We start from the raw sequence: 27640 nt of genomic DNA, 5'->3' as shown, positions 1-27640 counted from the left end.
TCATGAACAGAGGATGATAGGAAACGGAACTAACATTCATTGTAATAGATTTTTGGTTTGCGTGTAGATGCGACAAATGAAAGAAGATTGTTCGAAGATTGATTCGCTAGTGTGAGATTTGTTGACCATCTAAACTTGAGATTTAGATGTGTCGCCCCCCTCGACCATCACGACAAAATGGTGCTTTTTAGCACCACCATAAGTCCGAAACTGCCGTTTGCCATACAAATTATAAAGCTCTCCCGCAAGTTCGGAACCAAATTCGTTCAAATTTGACACAGTTGTTGGGGTTCTCAATAAGAATAGAAAGAGCTGTAAGGAGCAGGGGGTTGATAAGTTAGCCCACCCTAGTCTCAATGCTTTGCAATACAGTGCTTTCCCGATTTTGTCAGCCTTAAGATTTTGCTGAACTTTTCGGTTTTTAAGCATGAATTCTCAAGCATTTCGCTCCAAATGGCATTTTATTGTTGCGTCGCAACAATAACAGAGGTAACTCAAATGAACCTTAATTATTGCGACACTGCACAGCTGTATCGAGTTCCTCCCGATAACGGTAACTAGGTGGCGGATAAAGCTGGGATGACTGCAATACAAGCTATTTGCAGATAACCCATTGAAGAAGAAGGTTTCGTGATCGCCAAAATTAACGGAATATTCATATGCAGTTGCTACGCACCCAATGGAAGATGGAGCCGTTCCACGGGACGCTGGTTCGACTTACCGAAGAGCTTATCGGACGAAGACCGGCAGTCATCGGAGGAGACTTCAATGCTTAGGCAGCGGAGTGGGGAAACACATGTACCAACGCACGTTGTATTTGATCAGTAACTTTAAAGCGCTGCAGCGGTCAGAAATCACCGTTGAGAAACACGCCATAAACTAGAACTGCGCCTACGCCTACGAGAAGGCGGCGAAGGCCATCAACGCGGTAACCAGAATCATACCGAACTTTTTTTGTTTATAAATTTATTTGATAAGGCTCAACCGAATTAACTTTACAGAGCCGAGGATTCTTGGTCACTATACAATACATTTTAAAACTATAGTCAAAAGGTACAACACAATAAACACTTTATCTTCCGCTATCCAAAAAGCCTCCTCCATCAGAACTGGAGCCGCTTCCAGTAGTTTCATTGTATGGCAAATTGTTGTACGCCAACGAGGGTCAGAGCGCGTCCATTGCAGCAATGGACGCGAAACGTGGTCAGCACTCACACACTCATCACGAAACGGTTGCTTTCCAAAGTCGACGACACATCGACCGAAAGAACTGCTGATGAAGAACAATGAGGAGGACCACACAATGGTTGCTGCCGAGAAAACAGACGATCGCGTAGCACACATCGAGAGTGGCCTGCTTTTGTCGACAGCCGAGTGAACACTGAATCATACCGAACTTCTTGGGACCAAGCAGTAAAAAGTAGGCTCCTGGCTACGTTGATACTGAGATATGGAGGTTCAGCCTTGGTTGCAGCACTGGAAACCAAGCCAAATTTAAGGAAACCGTTCAGTACGTACCGGCTCCACATCTATGACACAAACGTCATTCCCATATACTTTGCGTGAAGCCGAAAAATCCTGGTTCTCTGGTTCGATCGAACCAGAGAACCAGGATTTTTCGGCTTCACGCAAAGTATATGGGAATGACGTTTGTGTCATAGATGTGACCGGCTCAACAAACCGTACGCAAACTTTTCGAGACGTTTGGTGTACTCTTTATTGAATGATTAGTAAACTGATATCAGTAATCCCATTAATAGTGGATAAATAATGGTTAAACTTGATTTCAAAATCATTTTGAAGGTTAAAATATTGATAAAGAAAATTTCCCGATTTTGTCAACCTGAAATTTCAGATGATGCCAAAATCAGGAAAATACTTTACTCCAAAAGTTTGAGTTTTCTATGAGCTTTAAAAATAAAATTGATGTAGACATTTTGAGATATGTTAGTAATTAACACTTTATCAAAATATTTATTCAAAATTCCTAAAAAAAATCCCTTGTGTATTTTATTAGTTACACTATATTTTTCTCAGCAACTTTTTATTCGACGTTCTTTCGATCAGAAGTGACATGGCTCTAACTCTCACTGCGCTGCAAAACGTTCTGTTCTGTGTTAAAATTGATTGAAAAATGTCAAAGATGCCGCTTTGAAATTGCAACAACCGGATTTTAGTAAAAAAAATAATGATTGCTCTTAACAAAAAGTTATGTTAAGTATCATACAAATCAGAAAAGGTCAAGTTTTATCGATTCGACATGAAACTGCTCATTTATTTTTATTATTGGTGCCAGAGTTGAGACCTTTCACAATCACGATTGTCAAACAGCAGATGGTAGTAACGCTTGGTACATTCTTATCAATATGCTTGTCGAAGCACTCTCCATGACCATCCAACAAGTTGACGAAAGAAGTAAAAAGCAACTAGTGAATGTCGTCTTCGGTGGTGATCCATCATCAATCTGGTAACTCCCGACAATCACGGCACTCATCTGTGCTCGTTTTGAAGAAGTTGCTGGTTTGCTTGCTTGTGTGAGTGAGCCCAACAGCTTCCGTTTAATTTTGCTAGCGTTGTTTGCAATTCACACAGTCACGCGTGCCGAGACGAACTTGGAATGCGTGGGCATTGTCTTCATTTTCTTCTGTCGTTTTGCTACTGCAGAAGTCTACACTGTTTTCGTTGTGCTTTCCATCATCAGCAGCGAGTGTTACGTTTTGCCTGTGAGCAGTGACCATTGCTGGTGATTGTTGTTTGTCATGACTCTAAAGCGTCCCCACACGTAAAGGGCGAACACGAAATTATTGCGACACATTCAACAGGGCATAACTTTTTTACGATTGGGTAAAAATCAACCAAATTTTGCACACTTTCTCATTGATGTGTATTGTGTACATGCTGTCAAACTCGAAGTCGTGTTTTTCGATTCAACGAAAATGGAGGTGAACCAACGCGAGTTGAGAGAACAAATTCTTTCCAAACACCTGGAATTTCCTGACCTGTCGCACCGGCAGTTGGGAAAAATGTTGAACATTCACCATTCAACCGTCTCCAGAGTGTTGAAGCGGTTCCAGGAGCGGTTGACGTTGGACCACGGCAAAGGAGCTGGAAGAAAACCGGGACCGGAGAACAAAAAGACGGAGGGAAAGGTGAAGCGGATGATTAAAGCAAATCCCAACGTCTCAAGCCGTGATTTGGCTAAAAAGATCAGCATGTCGCAGAGCTACGTCCAGAATGCAAAGAAGAGAGCTGGACTACATACATACAAGGTACAGAACTTCCCAAACCGCGATGAGCGGCAACAATCGACGGCTAAAACTCGGGCACGGAAGCTCTACGAGAAGATGCTGACAAAATATGGCTGCTGTGTGATGGACGACGAAACGTATATAAAAGCCGATTTTAAGCAAATTCCGGGGTTGGAGTTTTTCACCGGCAAGAGCAAGTTCGATGTGGACGACAAATTTAAGAAGAAGAAAATGTCGAAGTTCGCCTCCAAATATCTCATTTGGCAGGCCATCTGCTCTTGCGGACTGATGAGTGAGCCTTTCGTGACAAAGGGCACAGTAAATGGCGAGATCTACAAATCTGAGTGCCTCGAGAAGCTCCTTTTGCCGTTCTTGCAGCAGCACGACGAAGCTCCGCTATTTTGGCCAGATTTGGCATCATGCCACTATTCTTAAAGTGTCCTGGAGTGGTATGAGGCCAATTCTGTCCATTTTGTTCCAAAGGACATGAATCCGCCAAACTGTCCGGAGCTGCGCCCGGTGGAGCAGTACTGGGCAATAATGAAGCGGGAACTTCGGAAGAGCAAGAAGACAGTCAAAGACGAGAAGGACATGTTAAGAAAATGGAAAAAAAAAAAAACTGAGAAACTGGTACCGGATGACACTGTAAAGACTTTGATGGAGGGCATCAAGCGAAAATGCGTTCAATTTTACACTCAAGGCTCCATCGATTAACTTTTCTTTTGATTTTTGAAGTAAATATATGTATAAAACTACCCTAAAATTTTGGTTTGATTCTAAACATTATAAGAAAATTGGCATGACATTTTCGGTGTCGCAATTTATTGTCAATAAAAACAATCGTGTAGGGTCCACTTAACTCTCACTGCGCTGCAAAAAAAATCAGTAATTTTAGGGAACATTTTATCTCTTTATTGATCATTTCCCTTGATTTATGGAGAATACTTTTAATTATATAGGTGCAATTTTTAAAATTCAGCTGGGTACAAGTAGGTCTACGACAAATGTAGCTTCTCTTTGGGCTTATCACGTTCCAATGTCAGCCTGCTTTGTGGCCGTATCGTATATAATTTCACATAACTTATTTGAGTAGAATCGAAGACTGGCTACTTTTCCAGAATCCTAAGGTGCATTTTCTTGTTCCTATTGGTGCAAAATAGTTGCTGCCTATTCAGAAGCATTGTCTCAAGTACTATAGATTTTGGCTCCGTAAAGTTTCTGCCGTTGAGCTTTGATAAATGAACGAATTCTCGGTTAAAATTTGAATAGAACGTATAAGCGATAACACAATGATTAACTTGATTCGCCGCGTCTTCAGCAGTGGTTTTGCAATATGGATGCATACAATCAAATGTTCAAAGATTAAATAAAAGATTATACGTACCGTAAGTTGGGGTGCAATTGGGCTAAAAAATCAAATTTGGTCATTCCCTACCTTAAAAAGTACATATTTTAGCAAAGAAAACAATTTTAAGCATATGAATATATTCATCAATGATATATTTACGACTATCAGGGAAATGGTTGATTGAAATTGGTATCTTAATTTACTAAAATTAAATGCAAAATAGACCAATGTAAAAGCTTATGGTGGGCTAAAACATAAATATGGATATCATATCTTACAATATTTAAATGTAAGGTAGCTATTAGGAGTACACTTGGTTATGATCATAATTTACTTGATATGTATGGCCAAAAATTGCGTGTAACCACATAAAAGTGTGTTCAAACTTTTATTTGCCTATGGCGTTTTGGTTTTGCTATTATTTATGACACTTAACTCTACACTTTACTCCAGGAGTTCAAGAAACCTAGTCTAGTCATTGTATTCTGTATATTCAAGATATTTTCATCAATAAACATATTTGAATTTTGAATCAAATGAACATAGGACCTATTCAGAAAATAATCGACAATTGTAAAATTTTGTTGGCATCAGTGTTGGGAAAATATCAAAAAATCAAATCTCACCAACGCCCAAGATCACGCTTGATTTTTGTAGACAAAAATCAACAAGCAAACAACTGCGGTTGATTTTGCAAGCTGTGATATCGCAGCTCGGAATATCAAGCTAACAAAACTCACCAACTGCAAATCTCACCAAACTGTGGTGAGATTGAGTTTAATGATTTTTTCGGGTGTAAACGAATGCAACCGAAACTTCCATAACGGCTTGCAGCAGTCCCTTCGCGTCTGCCATCGGTGAAGATTAAAAAGAGATAGCAAACTATGCTTTCTCTTTCTAAGAAAACGATGTGCAATGGAATCATTTTTGTGTCGAGTCAACTCTCAGCTTGATTGCACGTTGTGAATAGAATATCATTGGAGCTTAGAAAATCAATACCAAGCATGATATTTTGTTCCAATATCGCGTGATATTGCGAGCGCATGAGAGCGGAAATATATCAATTGATTTCTGATTTCGCCACACTGGTTGGCATATGTTTGGGAATATTTTGGCTTCTTTTAAGCAGGCAGGTTTCAGGCAATCATGCATTTTAAACTAATTTCGCGTCATTTCCCAAAGTGGATCGCAATCAAAAAAAAGTGTGAGAAGCACTGATTTTGCGTACAGTGTTGTTAAATCTAATCATTTGTAATACTTTGGTAGCAACATAGAACCCCGATGAAAAAATCAAGTAAGAGCAATATCTGTTTCTCAAAACGGTGATTTCTGACAATTGATTTAGAGTAGGGTTCATATAATAAAAAATCGGTTTTCGGTTTCGAGATTCCCCAATTCAGAAACAAACAACGAATGTGTTATACTTACCATTTTATCGTGTCACAGCATTGCGTGATCCATAACATCAAGAGCCCAATGCACAATTTTACCAGCCTAGTTCGCGCGATACAATTAATTACCTGCACCATGATGCATGGCAATGCACCATTTTTCGCCATCAGTACCCCACCATCGCTAGAATGCACCTGACGTACCTGACGCTCCTCCTGACGGCGACTACAGCTCCACTTTCATCCGGAATCGTCTACGTCCGGATGAAGAACGAACGTGGCCCAACAGCCGTCCGAGCGGGCATCAACTGTCTGGAGCTTCTCACCGATGTCTTCTTCGACACGAGCGAATCGATTCAGATTGAAAACATTGTCATATTCCACTTGGACAATCTAAGCTCTCCTGCTAGGGAGATCGAATTAGGATATCTGCAGAATCATCACACCGGATACGAGGAAAAGGAGGAAGGTCCCAGACAAACTTTCCAACTGAAGCTGATGTCCGATGTTCTGCCGTTGAGCAGCTTGCGGAGAATACAGTTTGTCGACTACAAACTGATCGATTTCTACGTGATTGTGGTTGACGAGATGGATAAGCTGGAACGCGCTCTGAAATACATCAGTTCTGCTTATGCGTTCAATCCTCGGGGGAAATTTATCATGTTGTACAATAATCCGAACGACCGCGATAACGAAGATCGGTTCGCGTTGGAAGCGTTGAATTTTATGTTTATCCAACACCATTCGGTTAACGTGTTGATGGCTTTCGCGGTAGATTTGATGACCTACAATGTGTACACTGGAGATCCGTACCATGGAACGCGAAAGGATTGTGGTGTAATGAAGACGTTGAAAGTTGCTACGGTGGTGAATGGAACTTTCAGAAATGCTGGTCAAGCAATTAAATCTATCAAAATGCCGAAGGTGCCAGCGGAAATGGAATCCTGTATTTTTAAACTGTGCACTAGAGTTGCTTCGCCTTTCATCAACGAGGGTTGCGAAACTGGATTGGAGTTGCAAATTATGCAATTGCTGCAGGAATCAATGAAGTTTAATGTGGAAATATCGTGCAGCACTATGGAACGAGGCGAACTGATGGACGATAACATCACCTGGTCGGATCTTTTGGGGAAGCTTCGAGCAGATGAATGCGATATCATTGCTGGATCATTCTATCCGGATTACGATGTGCATATGGATTTTGCAGGAACGTCACTCTACTTGCAGGACTACTACACATGGTTCGTGATATTGGCCGGATTGGAAAGCCGATGGAAAGTACTATTGGGGATTTTTGAAATTGCTACGTGGGAGCTGATTTTAGTCATTCTTCTTATATCATCGGGCACATGGTTCCTTATTGGCTTATCCCTACCGGAGGTGCAAGCTCATAAGCAACTATCAACATGCTTCCTGAACACTTGGTGTGTATTCTTGGGCGTCTCAACGAACAATCGACCAATGTACAACTCCCTTAGAATTTTCTTCATGGCACTCGCCTTATATGGGATGAATCTGACCACCATCTACACCTCCCAGCTGATCAACTTTTTCACGTCTCCTCCAAGAAAATATCAAATCGATTCCATCGAAGAGATCCTGGCAGAAAATTTCCAAATCGGAGGCCGCATGGAATATGAAGATTGGTTCCTAAACGAAGACGATTTCGATCTCCGAGTGTCGACGCTGTACGACAACACGGAAGAATTCCAACCATCCCCAGTCAATGTGAAAGCCGTTTCCGAAGGCAAACGCGTCATTCTGACCAGTCGGATGTACATCATGAGCAGCCACTACCGAGAGGATGTCCACGCTCTCAGTCAGGATGTTTTCGCCAACCAGTTGGAGATGATCGTCGAGAAGGGCTTCCCCTTGCTTCCGAAGTTCAACCGAATTATATCGAATCTAAATGACATGGGAATCACTTCGAAGTTATTCCAAGATTTCCTATACAACGTAACGATTTTGGACAACATTAAGGAAATTCTGAATCCGGATGAAGATCACCAACTAGCAGCGAAGCAAGAAATTGTGCTGACAATTGATCACCTGCAGAGTGCGTTCTGCTTTTACTTGATCGGGGTAGCAATGAGTACGGTTATCTTTTTGGGGGAAGTCTTATCGAGAACGGCGTGGTTTAAAATTATCGCAAACTCGATTGGAGAATGGTTGGACCGTTTATTGGTTTGGTTGAAGCTGCGTGACGGTCGTACAAAACCCATGAAATTGAGGAAGAGATCTCGTGGGTTGACAAAGTTGAAGAGGACGAAAAGGTTCTACTAAGCAACTGGTTTATTTTGCGCCACATGCAATTCAATGGTAAGTTAACTCACAACATTAGTAACCTCACGATAATGCATGCGGAAAAATATCTTCTTCATATACAGTTTATTCCTTCCAAATTTTGCCACTATGCATGGCTATAAAACTATAAACCGCCCGCTGCAAATGGCCAAATAAATTGTTTAAAATTACCCAATAAATTTCTCACATTATTCCAAGGTCTGGGTTACTATCAAAACGGAGGGGCACCCTTGAATCCCGAACATGTCGCTGCGGTTGCCATTGAATGCCATTTCACTTCCCACTGTTTTCCCTACTCAATCGCCCAAATCAGACGGAAATTTGATTCCCCATCCATATCTGCCCGCAAGCATACTATCGGACTGTACCCTTTCGAGGAAGGAGAAAAACAAATAAAAATCGTCTTTACGACAATTGCGCTCGGCGATGATAAATCGTCTGCACTTTTCCTCGCACACACACAAAGCCGGAGACTCAATACCGAAAAACCCCAAACCTATAAAGATGACAAATCACCGTAATTAAAACTGTATAAATTAGATAAACTAGGATCGTACTGATTGTTCTCCCTTTTCCACCCGTTTTCCATTCGCTTTCAGATATGTGATTCATCTTGCGGAAACGAATCCACTTGCCATCGTCATCACGCCATCCTGCACGCCCAGCCTGGGAGGAGAAATTCGATGGACGGTCGTGCATAACGATTCGGGTGAGTTTCCTCTCGGATAGTGTTATTGACCTCGAACGTTTTACGACCTACTATTTGCTTGCTTTCGCCAAATAGAAATCCTTGGAAGCAACAATGCGCTGAACAGATCGTTCTTCATCCTACCGTGCGCCTCCCGAGGTAGCTACCACGTTTGGGTGGAAATCACCGACATCTACTGTGCAGCGGAAATATCCTACAACACGCGCAGTCTCGTCGATCTATGGCCAATGCTGAATCGAACCTCACTCTCGCCCATCAAGTTCCATCAGCACCCCCGCAGGCACCAGCTTCTAGTCAAGTGGGAGAAGAGCAAATTTGACATCCACGCAATGCACTACTGCCTGGCGATCAGTCGAGATCATCCGCAGCGAACACTGTGTCAGGCGCTGGGAAACTCACAATACGGGTCCAGGTGTGGTATTTCAATGACGGAAACGCTCCGACGGATATCAGTCGATGAAGAGAAGAAGGTCCCACCAGAGGCAAAAACGACGATCGCCTGCACTGGTAGCCGCACGAAACAGTTAATCCGGGGAATGAAGCCAAACACTACGTACTTCCTGGATGTCTTTGCCGTTCATACCCAGAAAAACAATCTCTCCTATCTGCTTGGGGCTGCCACCATTCATGTTAACCGAACTCGCCCCACGCAGTTATTGGAAGGCAAGCTCTTCGTTGGTAAGCTTTCAACGCTTGGAGGATTAACCTCGTTCAGTTTCAAAGTTCCCAAGCGTTCGCCTAGCAACACTACGCTCAAACTTCTGGTGACTCCGTGCGGTGGAACGGTCAACTTGGAAATTTACCGGAAGAAACGGCTGCTGATGAAACCGATCGTGGACATCTACTACCCACGGGTGATCATGGTTGAGAATGTGGTACCGGGTGAACGGTATCAGATTCAGGTGTCCGAAGCCGACGAACATTTCCGTACGAATCGGATACAGATTGCAGTTACAACCAAGGATGAGTTTGCCAACTTGCCACAGCTTCCCATCAATACGACGGTGGCGGAGCTGACCCAGCTGAGAACCTGCCATGCAACGACAATCGCTTGGTACAGCTCGCCGGATAAGCGGAAGATAAGGTAGGCTACAAGTAAAAACAGCAACCCTTGTTGGGGACTTAAAGTATTTCGGGATATGTTTCCAGTTTTGCAAGACTTTCGCTGGATTATAAGAATACCTAAATTTATCGTACCGTAAAACGGGGTATCTATGAAAATGCGGGTAGTTTTGATAGTATAATGTAAAGATTAAATTTACTCGCTGCGCTTTTTCCAAATTAGAAACATTGGTTCCATGTTGTAGCTGAGGGTATTTCCGTTGATATCGTATATAGATTTTATATAGTATGTGTTGCATATTTAACAAACATATTTAAAAGCAAATTTTCGTGTTTTTCTCCTGTTTAAAAAAGCACTCAAACTATCACTTATGAAATGTATCTCCGATATAGCCATCACAAATTCCATGTTGTATTCTTATTGCTTATGATGTTTTCTGATTATATAGGTACTCATTCAAAGTTTCATATTTAAAGAACTAAATTGTTTGAGTTTCACCCATTTTTTTTCTACATTTACCGAGCACAGTAATCCCAAATCATAAAACTGAAGTTCGGTCAGAAAACTAAAAAAAATAGTGCAAAAGCTTTAATTTCCGTTAAACATATTACTAACGAATTGTCTCTTGGATCCTCAGTACTTGTTTTAAAAACATAGGTCATGAATCCATAAGCTTTTTATTAGCTGATGAATAAGGGCTTCAATTAGTTTTACTTGATGCTAATCATTTATTAAAATCTTCAGTGATGATCAAACTACCAGCGTTGACAAACCCATTTCCAAACGTAATTTATTTATTTATTTATTTATTGTAATTCATCTGACAGTAGTTGTCTTAATGAAAAAAATATAGATAATACACAAAAAAGCAACAGATAAACAGATTACAAAAATAATCACAATCTTCTCAATCGGTTTCGAAATTGGTTCGATGTTTCTCCGAATTCAAATGCTTCTTACACAGCGGAGAATGCCCGAATCATCGCAGACATTGGCTCATGGTATCCATATGCAGTTCGATGGAATCTTGTGTGTAGCAAGGATGATTGCCGCAACATCCTTTGAGGAACACGGAAATTTAATTGTGAAAGCAGATGAGGCCTTGAGGGCCGTCCACATCGCAATTTGAAAGATATTTATTAGATATTTCAAAATGAGTTTGACAGCGATTTGTTATGTATTCTCCTCGAATTTTCACTAACACGTTCTCACATATCGCACCAATAGGTACAACCGGACGAGAAAATCTCTATAGAAAATGTACGCTCATTCAAAACAAGGATTGGGTACCATCACGGAAGAATTAACGTGCTGACTGAGCTCAGCGTTGCCAGAATGTTTTAAAGCTTATCGGTAACAAAGGTTTTAAAAAATAGGTATTTATCGGTATTTACTATTTTAATTAATTTTATATTTTTGGCGTTTTTGAAAGCGAAAATTTTAACTTTTGAACTATGATCGGAATTCCGGAAGAAAACTCTGGGGAATGTTTGAATTAGCTTCTGGAGGAAGCTGAAAACAAGAGCCAGAGAATGAAGCTCTCCTGGAGGAAATTTGAGGTAGGTTGTGAGAGAAGTGGGAAAAACATCCGCGGAACTTCCAAGGCATAAATTGAGAAACTTCTGGCGAAAATTTAAATAAACTCAGAAAAAAATCGGATTTCACATTCAAAGGAAGGCAGAAAAGTTTCGGAAACCGGAAATAAATTTCAGAAGTAGCCATTTCCAGAGGAAGCCAGAAGAAGCTCGGAAAAACTTTCCAAAAAAGTCAAAAAAAAAAACAACTGGACGAAATTCCAGAACTAGACGAAAGAAATTTCTGGGAGAAGTTTAATTGAACTTCATGGAGAAGACGGACCAAACTTCTTGGAGACGCTGGCAGAAATTTCCTAAGTTATATTGGAAAAAAAATCTGGAGAAAGTCGGAAGCCAGAGCGAAAGCGTCGAAAGAAACAAGGACATAATTCCGGAAGAAAGAGCTTTTTGGGGGATGCTCTAATGATCAAGAAAATTTTCCAAATGGTCATAAAACATCCCTGAAGACCCCGCAATGCCCTTGAAATTTTCGGAACATTCCTGACATGTACTGAGGAATATTCCATATTTCCTCGGGCTGTTTTGGAGTACTCTGATCATCTTTGAAATACTTGAAACTTCCCTGATTAAGATGAGACTACCGGAATATCTCTAATCAACTTTGAAGGTTTCTAGACTTTCTTGAAGATTACGAAATTTTTTAAGCACTCTCACGATTTTCTTAAATTTATTGTAATATCAGCATTGAAGTTCCCTGAACTTCCCGATTTTTCTATTTTTTTAAAAATTTCGACACTGCCATCAATAAGCACGGAACATCCCATAAAATGTTCTGATGTTCGTGTAACTTCCCTTACGTTTCTTTAATTTGTATGAGCCCCTCGGAACATTGCTGAAGTTTTCGGCAATTGCCTGAGTTTGAAGATGATTTTTTTAGAATTTTAAAGGCTCAAAAAATTTAGATATTCAAAAAGATACAAGTCTCACACAAAAATTTTGTTTTTGATTATTTAAAAAATCGGTATATATCGGTATAGCACATCAAAAATCGGTATTCTGAGGCACCTTATCTGTATATCGGTATCTAGTTTGGAAATCGGTATATCTGGCAACGCTGACTGAGCTACTTACTGAGTGCTCTACTGTCAGCAGTGTGGCCGGTATTCCAGATTTATCTGGATTTTCTAGATTTTCGGTCATCCAGCCAGATACACAGACAGATCACGTATATTTCCAGATTTTTAAAATATGTTCCAGATTTTCCCAGATTTGCATGTTGCTTTAAAAATATCATTGCAATTGATTTACACTCTAATCAAAAAATAAAAACTGCTTCTTTAATTAATAAAGACCATCAACGTTTAATTTAGAGAAATCTACAACTGTCAGAATTGAAAACAATTGGAAAATTAGTAAGGCCTTTGAATTTAGACAACAACCAGGACTTTGAATCATGTTTGTGAGATTTTTGAGGATAATTAATAAGGAAAATTTGAAAGGCATCAGATAATTTTTAGCATTTTTAAAGTACCTGTGAATATTGAGTTACAGCAGTCTGAATTTTTTTAGAATTCTGAATTGCCCTAGAATTTCAGAATTTTAAGGTAATGTTGAAAATAGTTTACAGTGAAGTGTGAGGCAAATTCTTTGCGAAACCAAAGGAGAATTTCAAGTTAATTCTGAGTAGAGTTCCATCCGTCTTTGTAAGCTTCGTGGTCGTGCGGTGTCACCCGTCTTTCAGGCGTATTGTGAGTGCCACGAAGTGAGGGTGCGATTCCCGCTCCAGCCAGTGAAACTTTTCGCAACCTGAAAATTTCCCTATTGGTCTACTGTGTGTGTTGTCAGTTTTCTAGTGTTAAGTTTTCAGTCTGTGCAACCTCTGGTTGAAGACAGTGTCAGTTGTCTTTTAAAAACTCGGATGACAATTGCATGGAGATTTTGTGAAGAATGGAAATAGAATTCGGAAGAGAATTCAAAGAAAGTGCTTATGATGAAACTTAAGGAGTATGCTGATACCAATAGTGAGAATAATTTCAATTGAATTCTGTTAAATGTTTCTATGAAGATTCATTTTTATAAAATTTTAAGAAATTTAATCAGAATTATGCCAAAAGAACATCTGGCAATTTCTGGGAGACTTTCAATGCCATTTTGGCAAAGTATTTTAGTACTTAGCAAATACTGAAAATGATTTTAAAAACAATTCTGACCTTACCTACAAAGCAGCTGAAAGGGAATTATCGGATAAGTCTGAGAATAGTGTGGTGGTCATTCTGAAGAGTGTGCCAAGGAAATTATTAAGAATATTCTAATGGAATTTCATAGAGAAAAATGAAAACAAAATTATGCAAATTCTTGGAAATTATTGCTAGTTTGAGGGAGTTGTGGAATCGGAGAGTGATTTATAAGACATAACAAGAGACTCTTAGAATGTTACTGAAAACGTTTGGATATTATCATGATTATTTTAGGGGAATCCAGAAATGAAGTATGATGGAATTCTTAGATGATTCAAATGGAACTCTGAAAAAAGACGAAGATATCCTGTAAATATTTCCATGTAAATTTAGAAAAACAAAAAGTTTCATGATCTGGGACCCAGGAACAATATAAATTCCACTTTCAGACTTTCATTTTAGTTATATAATAAAACTATTCGTAATGCTAATGCAAATTTATTTAAAAATCTGTATAAATACATTTATACAGAATCATCCAAATTTAACGGGACTTAATACATTGCAGTGGTTTAAAAATTTTATGAAACCTCTATTTTTAGAATCGTTTGAATAACTTATCAGATTTTAAAATGTTTATATTAGCGGTGTCAGTGGTGTGGGTTCAATCCCATTTGGCGCCGCCGGGATTTTCTGAGGCAGCTCTGATAACGCCTTCCTTCGGAAGGGAAGTAAAGCCGTTGGTACCCGGTCCATGAGTTGATGGATCGATGGTAGGGTCCAGCTGTCTCCCTGGTGTCGGTAGCATTGGTACTCAGTGCGGAAAACAAGATCGACGGAAAACAAATCAAGGAAAAAAAAGTAGAACGGTCTAGGTGCCTAGGGGCACGAACGGAAGCTTGACGTAAGACCGCTAGTGGACGGAACAAATATGCTGATAATTTAGTTCTTAACTCTTTCCGTTTTTGAATTGGTGGCCCTGAAAAGGACCGCTTGTTTTTCAAATGGTGGCCACACCAGTGCAAGTCGATGCCGACCGGATGACGGCGGCCTTGTCATGCTTCATATTGCTGGAAGCCTTTCCTCCGGTCGATGTGGGTGCTTTCGTTGTCGTCTCAATGATGTCACATATACAGATTTATCTGTAATGATATAGATTTTTCTCATCATTTTGATACAGATGTCTGTATATACAGACTGCAGATTTTTTTTTTAAATATACAGATTTTTCAGATTTTTCAAATATGTGGAATACATGTTAAACTCTGGTTTATATTTATTAATATCCGTAAATAATTCTCTCTTCCTTTTGAGTAGATACGAGCACCAAACCAAATCCCAATTTTTCACTTTTTATTTTATTATCTTCGTAAATTTTGAACGGACTTCTAATGCTCAGATGTTCTAATTTCTGATTGCTCGTTAGAAGGAATGTTAGTTTTTTATTGTAATTGTTTAATTAACCATATCACATGGTGATAGGCACTATGATTATTTTTTTTAATTTGTCGAATTGGTAAACAACGCTCTTTTAACAACCCACAAGCTGATTGATTACAGTTTGTGAATAGAACAGTCAACTGGATATTTTGACATTTGACTAGCGTAATATCAGAACTAATGAATATTCTATGCAATTCTACTAAACATCCAAATAAAAGTTATGTGTTGTGATAAAATACAATAAAGTTGATAAAACATATGAACACGATTGCAAATAGAGAAATACAGATAAAAACATCCCAAAGTTTTCAAAAAAAAAAAAATGTTGGGTACATTTAGGTATGTAGCTTCGAGCAACAGCTAGCAAATTCAATATCCTTTTAATCTGTCAAATGATTAGATAAGGTTGAAATTGGATTTGATTAGAAGAAATTGAGAAAATGAAACATCGAGCATTACATTTTACAACTACGAATTCATAAAAATGTAATGCATTTTCTAATATTGTTGAATTAAAGAAAACAAATTCCCTGACAAAGATTTTCGTAACCTCCAATATAAAAAATCAAGTTTTCAGAAATTTTATTGTTTATTCATTAATTTTTTTCAGGTTTGTGAAAAAAAAATGATACAAATCACTCACTTCGTATTGGTGCGATGCGTGTACTCATACGTCGTGTCCGACGCTTATCCGTCCGTTGCTCGAAAACAAAGGATGGAGAAAACCATTTGGCAAGCGTTTTTACTATCGTTGCTTTTCTCCTCCCTTCCATTGGTGTAATGGCGTGCGATCAAGTGATCATTGAGCTCGCTCATGTGAGCATGAGCAATGTGTCATTTGTTCGAGTTGCGCTCTATCGTTGCGTCCGTGTTGGGGATTTTTCGATACATGTCTGAATTTTTTTTTTTTTTTTTAAATGTTACCCCCAGTATAGAAATTAAAGACGTAGTCCTATGTAAAAATGCTTCTACCCAAATTGGGATTGTTTTCTTTTGGTTAGGTAAAACGATTATTATTTCTAATAATAAAAAGAAATTCGATCGGAAACGTAAACATATTTCATATTGATCGAAGCAATTCAATAATCTCATAACATATTTTCAATTTTTGTGTCAATGGGGAAGTTTACCGCACGAAAAAACAAATCGACACGTTTTTATTTTTCTAAACAAATTGAGGAAAAAAATTCAGGAATCCAAAAAAATCAGTTTTTTACAAGATTTTTAGGAAAATTTACATGTAAATCTATTTTTTCTATCTTAACTTAACCGAAAGTTTGATGTTTTGTGGCTTGTTGTGCCATGACTTTATGACACACGAAAAATGTTTCTGTTCGTGAATTTTCTTTAAAAAAAATAGAAAAGATTTGATTTTTTTTAGATTTTTGAAATCTTTAACCAATGTTTATTGAAAAATCAGAACTATTTTTTTTTTCGAATCAGTGAACTTCCCTTTAAACAAGATTCAGGAAAACGGAATTTTTTTGAATTAATTACCAGGAAAACTGAAAAAAAAACTGTATATTGAAATCTATATTCAGGTGCCACCCTGCAATATAAAAAAAAAATACACAAAAGGACTGTAAATTCTTGAAAATGTTCTGGTTTAAGATATCATACGATTTGGTCATTTGCCGCAATATTTCTGCTGGATAGGAATCCAGTTCAAAGTCGTTTTGATTTTAATACCCAAATCACAGAATCTCTGCCTTGACAATTATGATTATGTATTTATAGAATCAAAATGACACAGCATAGAACACTGACCAAAAGAGGCATCGACTTGAAGAGTACGGAAATTTCGACTTAAGGAAAGTTCGATTCATGGAAAAATAAAGGGATGGCTGAATCCATCGTGTTATAGAAAATATCAAGTTATAGAATATCGAGATTGTTTAACACTTTGTTTCCGACGTCATTTCGATTAAAAGTAATGCTTTTGTGCTACAATTTTATTTTTAAATGTCAAAGACACCAATTTTGAAAACAATGTATGATTCAAAATGGCTAAATTGTTATTCGCTCCATGAGGCCGGTAAAGCACTCCTCGTGCATTACGCATGAAATACAAGAACTTCTAAGTGCTTTATCTTTAAGATCTTTTATCATCACCTTTGCTTGGGTCCCATCTCATTGCTCGATTCCGGGCAATGAGAAAGCGGACTCGCTTGCTAAGGTGGGCGCTATGCAAGGCGATATTTACGATTGACAAATCGCCTACAACGATTTTTTCTTTATTTATCGTCAACGATCACTAGCCAGCTGGCAACATAAATGGAGTGAAGGGTGTTTGGGACGATGGCTATATTTGATTCCTTGGTTCAAAGGGTTGGAGGTGGGTAGAGACTTCATTCGTGTGATGTCTCGCCTCATGTCCAATCACTATTCGTTAAACGCTCACTTGATCCGTGTTGGGCTGGGGGACAGCAATTTCTGTGAATGTGGACAAGGTTACCAGGACGCAGATCACATCATTTGGTCTTGTGCTGAGCATCGTGGAGTCAGATCTGAGCTGTATGATTCCCTTCGGGCTCGAAGTAGACAACCTAATGTTCCAGTTCGGTTTATGGTTCGGTGAGTTTATGAAACTCATATATATTTTTTTGAAGAATACCCAACTAACATTTTAAGTTTTATGAAATACTACAAAGCAACTATAAAACAACATTCATAAAACTGTGGTCAAGGTTATTTTGTCATTAATGCATCTACCAAAACTTCATTAATACTAGAATATGTCTAGTTGGCCCACCCTGGAGAAGGTTCTGAAGGGTGTATTCTCAAAGCTCTTCAAGATTGATTTACTGCAAAAGGTTGTATGACGAACGCATTGAGAACCACGTCAAAGTTTGTTTATCTTTCGATAGTTGCGCTGGGGGATCCAGGATTCTTCCAGGCGGTTTTCTCCCGATGGATTGGGAGCAGTTACTCAGATAATTTGCGATGCTGTTTTACAACATTTCGCATTTCGAACAGCTGGAAGCGAAATCGTTCCCGAAAAAGATGCCCTTCCGGATGGTTACAGAAGTGCACCATCCAACGATGCAGGGATGTACGCTTGAATGAAATTTTTGAAAAGTTGATTCTTTCGCCGAATAAGATCGCTGCTATGGATCGGAAACCAGCTAATCTTCGCTTACTAACAGTTTCAGTGGTTTGCTGTCGGTTGATATTTCGCAAGATCTGGAGAAGGCTGGTATGTTTTAACTTTCGACAATTTTTTTAAGACCCCGCTTAGTTTACTCTTCTCCGCCAGATGGTCAGTCGTTGGTGTGCAAGTTCTTCTAAGTAAGTAATTTTTTCTGAATTCCACTTGAATTTTACATCCTTCTTCGTCTATCCTTCGAGATTTTCTTGTCATAAATTCGGCTTTTTTTTTAACTATGAGGAACCATTTTTAAGCTCAATTTGTAAACAGAGTAATTGGGGAGTTTATGATGCACTTTAAAAAGCCTAAAACGCAACAATAAATGCTTTTTGCTCAAATGCAAAACCTAATGGTTTTATGGTTTCTTTTATAATGATAGAACACGTTCATAAAGAATTTTATCAAGACATTAATAAACAATTGCAAATGACGTTTATGGTTGAATTACAGAGCAGTTTTAAGAAGGGATTGAGAACTATTTTAAATTTATTTATTTAAATTTTTTTACGAGGTAGTTATTGACGTTCTTGCCAGACTATGAAAGGTTTTTAAAACAGCAAAAAGCTAAATTACTAAGCAGGAATGTTTTACACTTTGAAATGCTGTATTTATACTAAATGGATTGTTCGTTGCCGTTATAAAACCATCATAAATCAGAGTGGATGCCAAATGGTTACTGAATTGTTACTTGGGTATTAACCGTAGATTGTAAGATTAATTAACCTTGTGTTTAGTTTGTATTTTGTGTGTGTGTGTTTTTTTTTTAAATATTTGTTTTGTAATAATAATAGAATTACACTGCTGATATCAAGTTGAATAGGTATAAGTTTATTTTTAAGGAATAATGAAATATTTGCATCGTAAATCATATTACAAACGTCCTTCTCCCTCTCCCAATCCCCGAAACTGTAAATCTCTACTGAGCTCGAGACAACCGTGAGTACTCGGTTCAATTCCTTTAACTTAAGATTTTAATTTTAGATTTAAGACATTAATAATGTATAACGCAAAAGATAATTTGGCTCGGTAAAGTTTATTCGATTGAGCCTCTACTAATAAAAACATTCACAAAAAATGGCTAAATTTTAGTAAAATTGTGTATGATTGCCAATAGCAAACAATTGTGCAAAGCAGTGTTGGCAAAATCATCAATCAAACGATATTTTCCGCTCTCATAAGCTCTCAATATCATGCCTGGCATTGGAATAACATAGCATGCTTGATATTATTTTACAAGCTCCTTAAATATTGTGAGACTATTCACAACGTGCAAAAATCAAGCTGAGAGTTGACTCGACACAAAAATGATTCCTTTACTCTTCACCGATGGCAGACACGAAGTGACTTCTGCCAGCCGTTATGGAAGTTTCAGTTGCGTTCGGGTGTAAAGCAAAAAATCATGAAACTCAATCTCACCCCAGTTTGTTGAGATTGGCTGCTGGTGAGTTTTGTTAGCTTGATATTCCCAGCTGCGATATAAATGCAAAATCAACTGCAGTTGTTTGCTTGTTGATTTTTTTTTCTACGAAAATCAAGCGTGATCTTGGGCATTGGTGAGTTTTGATTGTTTGATATTTTCCCAACACTGGTGCAAAGTTTCATGCAAATTGGAGCAGGTCAAGCGAAAAATTCATTGTTTTTCTATAATTTGGTCTAGAAATGCTCAAACACACTATTTCCGCATACAATGTACCATTTCAGCAGTTCCAGGCCTTTACACGCGAACCAAAGAACGCCCACGCAAACCAATACCACTTTTGGAAAGGTGATAGTTGCCCCTATCCGATGATGTTGTTGGTTTGCATGGGCGTGCTTTGGTTCGCGTATGAAGGGCCTTAGAAAGTTGATTTACAAATGCTTTTGTACCATTATCAAATGTTATGCCTGATGTATTAACCAGTGAAATTTCTGAAGAGGATAGATTGATAGTTCCGCTAGAGTACGGCAGTGTGAAAATGAACAGAAGTTGAAATTGAGCGAATGGTAATTTATGCGATAATACTAATCAAACGCGCTCTCCCTTACCTAACTCATACATTAATGGATGAGGGGATTTGAGTTATGTCCAAAAGGTTGTTGTTTTTCGATTTTGTTAATTTTTAAGTGTCCAAGATTTTGAATATTTAAATTGAGAAGCTTAAAATTTTTTGAACAAAATATTTTTTTTATTTAACTTTTGACGACTTTTTTAATTTTCTACTCAAAATTACATTGAAAAATTTAGCTCGTATATTTTCAAAAGAAATATTTTTTTTTCTTACAACTTTGTCACGGACGTCATTAAAATTTGATGTGACATTTTCGTGCTATTTTTTAATTAGTTGAAGATGCTAATTTCAAATAACAGACTAAAGTGGTAATTTTTATACGATAGATGAGGAGATGAAAGTATAGAGTTGATAGTTCCGTTAGAGTACGGCAGTGTGAAAATTGTATTTAGAGAGTAGAAAGCGAGATAGGACAACTTTTTAGGAAGGTTCAAATTGGTTTGATCTTGTACCTTCCTAAAAAGTTGTCCTTGCTCGCTTTCTACTCTCTAAATACAATTTTCACACTACCGTACTCTAACGGAACTATCAACTCTATACTTTCATCTCCTCATCTATCGTATAAAAATTACCACTTTAGTCTGTTATTTGACATTAGCATCATCATCTATGTAAATCGTTAACTTCACGCAGCAGTAATACAAACAAATAGTTAAAGTACTTTTTATTGAAAACAGATGAGGGAATGTTGATAATTATCCACGCCGAAGGGTCTAAACCTCCCAAAATATGTCTACCTTAAGTTCATTACAAAAATGTAGAGCCAAACTCTATCTTACAAAATTTGTAATTTTACGATGATTTGTATTATTTTGTTCGTTGTAAATGATCCAGCAATATACGTATGTGCTAATCCAATTTCATTCAATTTTGCGACTTTAGAAGAAAAGCGATTTGGTTGAAATCTCACACATCTTGCCAAAAAAATCTGGTAAATCTCAAAACAATCCGTTTTCTACATCTTGTTTCAGATATTGCACCTACATCTTCAAGCAACACACAAAGCATCAGTACTACAGCAACATCAAAATGCCATCCTACTGCGAGTTGGAAAGCCGAGATATCTACTCCCATCCCCAGTTGCAGCAGATGCACTGCATCTTCTCCGATCAAATGTAAGTAACCTTATCGAACAAAACCTACGCAAAATTATCACTTCACACGATCGCAACTTCCCTGCAGAAATCACACCGACCTCATGCCGAAATCGATGTCCATCAGCAACCTGGCACCGGCGCACTACTATCTGATCTTCGTAACGGCTAGTCTCGGAAACGGGCGAAGCCTGCCCTACCGATCGGCGCGGATAAAAACGCATCCATACTGCCGGGATGGTGATTCCACCGCCGCCGGTATCATCAATCAGCAACAGCAGCGACTACGAAGTGTTTCGATCATCAAAAAGCACCAGCATCCACCACGGGGCAACAGCAGTATCAATATGCTAAAATCCGGTCTGCACAAGCAACAGCAACTGATCGAGAGGAGGAACAACCGATTGAAGAGGGACAATAAGTAGAGTTACTGCATTACAATGTAAGATTGGTTTTTTTTTTGGGAAAAGAAAGACGCATATAAATCCTCCCTAATTGATTTGGCACTGGATCAAACCTGATAAACCCATCCTCGCGTTCTTCGTCGGGACCCCAGCAGGGGAGGAAGTCCTGATTTATGTAGCTTTCTCGTTATTCTTGCATTGTATTTACGCACATGTGCAATCACATACTACTCATGAACGGCGTTTATTGGCAGTTAAATTTTTGTTCTATGTTGGAAGACGAAAAAAAAAAGAATACGACAGTAAAGACAAGGAAGACTCCAGACACTTGTGAGATTTATTTCCCTACTATACATGGGAAACCAGCTCGGTTATCGTGCATAGACGACGGCGAGCCCGGCGGTGCGGCCGGGGCTGGGAGAAAGTGAAATAAAAATTGTATTGCATTAATAAATTAGGGATGCGACGGCAGCCACTTGTGACAAGTTAGCAACTAGGCGAAAGTTGGAAGATTTGCGAGAATAAAAAAAAACGTTGTAAAATTTATGACACACCGGAAGGATATAGCTTTCAAGTGCTTGAGCGGTTCTCGCATTGTAGTAGCAAGTAAGAATAAGAGTCAGCCATACAAACACACACACACACTCACATACACACATAAACGGATCGTATAAACTCGTATATGAATATTACTTTGTAGGAGCAAGCCAAGCCGAGAGTGGCAAATGGCAAACATTGTTACTAATCTGTATAGTAGGACTTAAGAACGACTTTCTATCAATTAAGAACAACTCACACAAGTTGAAAACTCGTACTTCTAGGATGTAAGGACAACTTATATGGTAGATGTGTGCTACGTGTTTGTGGATAGCATCCAAGCTTGTACCATTGATTGGTTTTATGAGCGCGATTACTTTTATTCTTTGGAAGAATATTTATTCGATGATATTTTCTACTAATGTAACTTTATCTTCAGTCGTAAGTATTTGTACCATTATCCATCGTTTGTAACGTATATTTAAAATGCAAATACACATGAGTATTATCCGATTGATTGATGTGACGTGTTTATTTGAATTCATTCCGTAGTCAGTGCATGTATGTCTAGTCAATCCAGCTTCCATCTGTGTCCGGCAATTGTTTTATGGAAGAATCTGCCTTCGTCTTTTTGATAGTCTGAGTGGTGAATTATGAGTTAAGAAAATGTACCCACCCTGTCAAGTTGTGGGAACAATGTCGGAAACCGCAAATTGGTTCGATTCCTGAGTAAACAGTTATTAACTAATAAGTACGTGGCATTGTATTTCAACAAGGTGTAGGCCACCCAGGGAAAGATGCAGATAAATGCTGAAAAACAGAGTTGAAAAGAATCCCTCGTCGGCAACAAGTCCAGCCAATCAACGGCTGAGCTGTAAACACGCTCAGCGGTGTAAGAAAAGCGGTAAGGTGACACGCTCAGCGGCGTCAATATCAGGGCACCAGGGATTGTCGCTTTCCGTACTCAACTTAGGGTGCTTCTTTTGGGTGAAAAAAAAAATGTTTCCAAACAAGGCAATAACCACATAACATATGTGGAACTCGATCATCAAAAATCGACCCCATTTCAGTGATTTCAAGTGGTATAGATGGACATCGATCTGTCAAACTGATTATACCAACTGAAAAATGAGAAAGAGGATCATTCATTTTTCCCATTTGAAAAATATGCAGTGTTTTGAATTGACTTTGCATCGTTTCATTGGCAAGAATTTTTTATCAAAGATTTCAACACTCCCTATGTTTCTCAATTGCCTTCAATTGAAAATTTCTTCAAAAAAAACGTGGTAAGGTTGATCCTTGTTGATCGAAAAGGCAAAGGAGGAGCTACACACAATCATAACATTTTTTTTTTCGACCTCTATGGCTAAGGTCCCAGGGTGGGACTCCCAGCTAGATGTATCAAAGTTAAGCACTATTTACTAACGAAAATAGTTGTTAATATGCATCCACTGGATATTTCATGCTGTATTCATAAGTTGACTCACTGTTAACAATATTTCAACATACCACAGACATAATGATAGCTTCACACCTATTCGACGTTATCATCAAATCTTCGAATTATTTGCATCAAATTACATGAAATTAACACAATTTCCGTAATGAATCCAATGTAAAAAGATCAAATAGACGAAGAAATATTGCATCTGTAAATAAGCAATATTACTGAATAACAACGCTCTTGATTGGCTTCTATCCGACTTGAAAATACTAGTTAAAAATTCTTTGAGAAGCCCCCTGTCAAACTAGTCGAAAAAAGAATGCCCACACATCAAACTCCGTCAAGCATTTAAACAGCGGAGGAACAAAGGAGACGACAAATTATCTGGGCCTCACCTGTTTACATCTCATTACCCATTACCGTGTTTATTGACAATTCGCCTCTTCGGTCACTCTGTAATTCTTCACTCCTATGGAAAAATCCCATTCGCCTTGACACCAGTCCCGAAGTGACGTTTCTTCACACACATTTTGACAGTTCCTTATGGGGTTTTGCGTTGGAGTGAGAGAATAAGAAAAAGTCCGCCATGTTTCACACATAGACTGACAGTTACATATGAGATTTCTCCATAGGAGTAAAGAGTTACAGAGCTCTCGTCAACGCCAATAAGCAAACATCAGTCTGTGCGTGAAACTTGGTGAACATTTCCTTACCCTTTCACTCCTATGAAAATCCCATATGATTCTGTCAATCTTTGCGTGAAGAAACGGCGGCTTGCTGGAGGAATGAAGAGAGAAGACAAAGTCCGCTAGATTTCATGCATAGATTGTCAGATGCTTATGGAATTTTACCAGGAGTAAAGAGTTGCAGAGTCGCCGTCAATGTCAATGCTTACTTTCATTGGCCCAATGCTGCAAACGTAAACCAATTCTTTACTTTTTGCGTGAATTTCTCGAAAATGAAAACTCACTCAAGAAAACCAACACCACCCAGACAACCAGAATGAACGTATATTTAAAGTTGTTTCTGTGATAACCAAACATATATACAAACAAACAAATCGTATAGAATGCAAAAAAAGGGCCTATACCTACAAAAGTGGAGGCCATATACGTGCAAATTTTAATTTCATTTTAAACGAGTTGATTTGACATTATATACGATTCAATCTGTAATAACAAATTCAATTTGAAAAACCTTACGATGTAATCTGATTTAATTTGTGATACAGTACGATGAAAAAAAGATTCGTCGTATATAAGTCGGAAATTTGCATTCTATACGATTTAACTTAAACATAATACGATGTATGTCATACTTATATGCGATGTTGACTTAAACAGCAGTTATTTACGATACTTTCTGTACATTGTTATACGACTTCTGGTTGTCTGAGCATGATTGTGTACAGAAACAGTCCTCCTATCCGATAAAATTAGTGGCTTACTTGGATTGACTTGGACGTACGAGACATTTACGAAAGATGCCATTATTTATGTTTTCGACATTAGTCCTTATGAATGCTCAGTGTCGATATCACGAAAATTTTATTTTGACAGATCGATGTCCAACTATACCAGTTATACCACTGAGGCAAAACAAAAAAGGGGTTAGCTTTGAGCCAGCTTTTGCATGAAGTTCCACATATGTATCTTATGTGCAATAACCCTTCAATTCGGTTGCTTGGTTGGTTGTCTTTATTAAGGAGATTTTCAGCCAGACGCTGGTTCATCTCCGGATCCCTTCAATTCGGTTCAATTCCCCAAAATAACTGCCTATGCAAAAAAAATGGGAAAGGTTGTGAAAAGTTTAAAGGTCATGCAATCGGTTTAAGTTTGGATACAGTAGCTGAAATTCTGTCAAATGATCGATCGAATGATGATAATGATCGGTTACGGTTAACTTGATAGAAACTCAAAAGATATAATTCTCGGAAAATTGTAAAATAGCAAGGGGTAACCAACTCTGCACATTGTGCCGAAACACATCGCGGCTCATTGATCGGCGGGTCATGGCACACGAGCTGAAGGCGCTGATTTTGAAGGCTAAAATGAAGCGCTTTGCCAAACTGACTGGCACATCTTTGAAACCACTGAAGATATTGCCATTGCTGTAGCGTGTTGAAGAGTTACTTGGTTGATTTTGATCCACTGCGCAGGGCATCTTCGAAACCACATTTACGAGGACTCAAACGTCTAAGATCCAAAGCACTCCGAACCTACTGCCAGACTCGTTGTCCTTTTGCCAATCAACATTTCGAACGTGTCAGTAACAAGTATTGCACGTATAACCGTTATCTGTACAAACGCTACTGCAAACGAACTAAGGAAAGTCCACGCAGACATCACGACATTTTTGGACATTTGTCAACTCTTAACGGAAGGACAGTGGGTTACCCATTGAGATGTTTCTGGGCAATTAAGTTGCCACTTCCGCTTTGGAAAAGTGCAATTTGTTTGCCAAATCATAGAAGCTTGTAGAGATACACCTAGTGGTGTCTGTTCTCTGAGAAGCTTTGCAATCACGTCGAATCAGGTGGACTCCGCAATAAACAAATTGAAATACTCTTATACCCCGTTCACATTACAGCCTATATCACGTAATATGCAATGAGCACTCATACATAGGATTTCCAGTAAAAACTAGATGTATGAGTGCTCTTTGCAAGACAGCGTATATCACGTGATATACGCTGTAATGTGAACGGGGTATTAGCATAGAGGTAATTCTAAGACCACTGGGTCCCGAAGAAAATCATTATTATTTTTGGCTCACTCAGTACCAGAACAACGGTCCCAAGCAGTCCCAAGCTATTTCACTCACCCCTGCATGTTCTGCATGAATCCACACACCCCTGATGTTATCTGTCAAACTTTCATAGCGAATCAAAACAAACATAGTGTAGTAATAGAATTTCAACTAGAATAGGGTACGTTAATCGTTTGCTTGGGACCAATAGGCTACTAAAGTGGTGAGCCAATTTAAAATCGTTAGTTTCGTATTGATTGTTGGTATTAGGGTTATTCCGAGAGTCGAAGTGGCTTTTGTCACTAGTGAAGTGAGAAAAGTCACGTCGGGGTGACGAGACTCTCCATTTGATTTGCACAGAGGGTCACGTCACCACGACGTGACTTATCTCACTTCACTAGTGACAAAAGTCACTTCGACTCTCAGAATAACCCCCTCTGTGTCCAGTCCAGATGGCATATCGTCAGGCATCCTGAAAAAATGAGGTGAAGCGTTGATTTTCCCTCTTATAGCACTTTTCAAAATATCATTACGGAAGCGTAGTTTTCCCGTGTTTAAAAAGGGGATCAACAGAACATCGAGAACTACAGAAATCATAATAAATCTACAAATTTCGTCCAGTTTGCTTCGTTTTGCATACGCAACATGTTGGTTGGTGCTCAGATCGACAACGCATACACTGATTTGAAATCAGCTTTCGATAAAGTTGACCACAGAATAATACTCTCACGTCTAGGATGAATTGGTGTCTCTGAAGATCTTGTTAGCTGGTTTGGATCATACGTTACGGATTGTAACCTCACCGTTAAAATCGGGTTTGAATCTTCGGAACAATTTTCAAACTTATCTATCGTGCCAATAGAGCTAGAGGAAGAATAGCGCTGCCGTTGCTGTCGAAACATCTTTTCCTTACATCTAATAGGGACACAACTGTTAAAGCGAGAAAAAACTATGCAGTTTGACAGTTCTGTACACGGTATTATCATAGAGGTAACTCTA

At 38.7% G+C, this 27640-nt stretch overlaps 2 protein-coding genes across 2 annotated transcripts in view; both read left to right on the top strand.

The window, feature by feature from the left end:
• The window catches only part of nord, a 62569-nt gene extending 39603 nt beyond the window's left edge, over nucleotides 1-22966 (top strand). Inside the window, exons 2-5 of the mRNA XM_065227928.1 lie at nucleotides 8891-9000; nucleotides 9076-10084; nucleotides 21386-21529; nucleotides 21597-22966. Coding sequence (XP_065084000.1) covers nucleotides 8891-9000; nucleotides 9076-10084; nucleotides 21386-21529; nucleotides 21597-21933 — 1600 coding nt within the window. The 3' untranslated portion in view covers nucleotides 21934-22966. The remainder of the gene's footprint in view (nucleotides 1-8890; nucleotides 9001-9075; nucleotides 10085-21385; nucleotides 21530-21596) is intronic.
• On the top strand, nucleotides 6177-8270 carry Ir60a (Ionotropic receptor 60a). The gene has a single exon (XM_065227981.1). It carries the CDS (start codon nucleotides 6177-6179, stop codon nucleotides 8268-8270), a length of 2094 nt encoding a protein of 697 aa, XP_065084053.1.
• Nucleotides 22967-27640: the final 4674 nt, after the last annotated feature.

This window comes from Ochlerotatus camptorhynchus, unplaced genomic scaffold, assembly GCF_037179485.1.
Source record: "Ochlerotatus camptorhynchus isolate MF236.1 unplaced genomic scaffold, CSIRO-AGI_Acam_v1.1 ptg000277l, whole genome shotgun sequence".
In the NCBI taxonomy this organism is placed as follows: domain Eukaryota; kingdom Metazoa; phylum Arthropoda; class Insecta; order Diptera; family Culicidae; genus Ochlerotatus; species Ochlerotatus camptorhynchus.
Note: the sequence above shows the minus strand (reverse complement) of the source record. Positions and strands in the feature narration are given on the sequence as shown.

What these genes read in the sequence shown, in the direction of transcription:
- Ir60a (XM_065227981.1), top strand. Translation starts at nt 6,177, where the DNA reads ATGCACCTGACGTACCTGACGCTCCTCCTGACGGCGACTACAGCTCCA.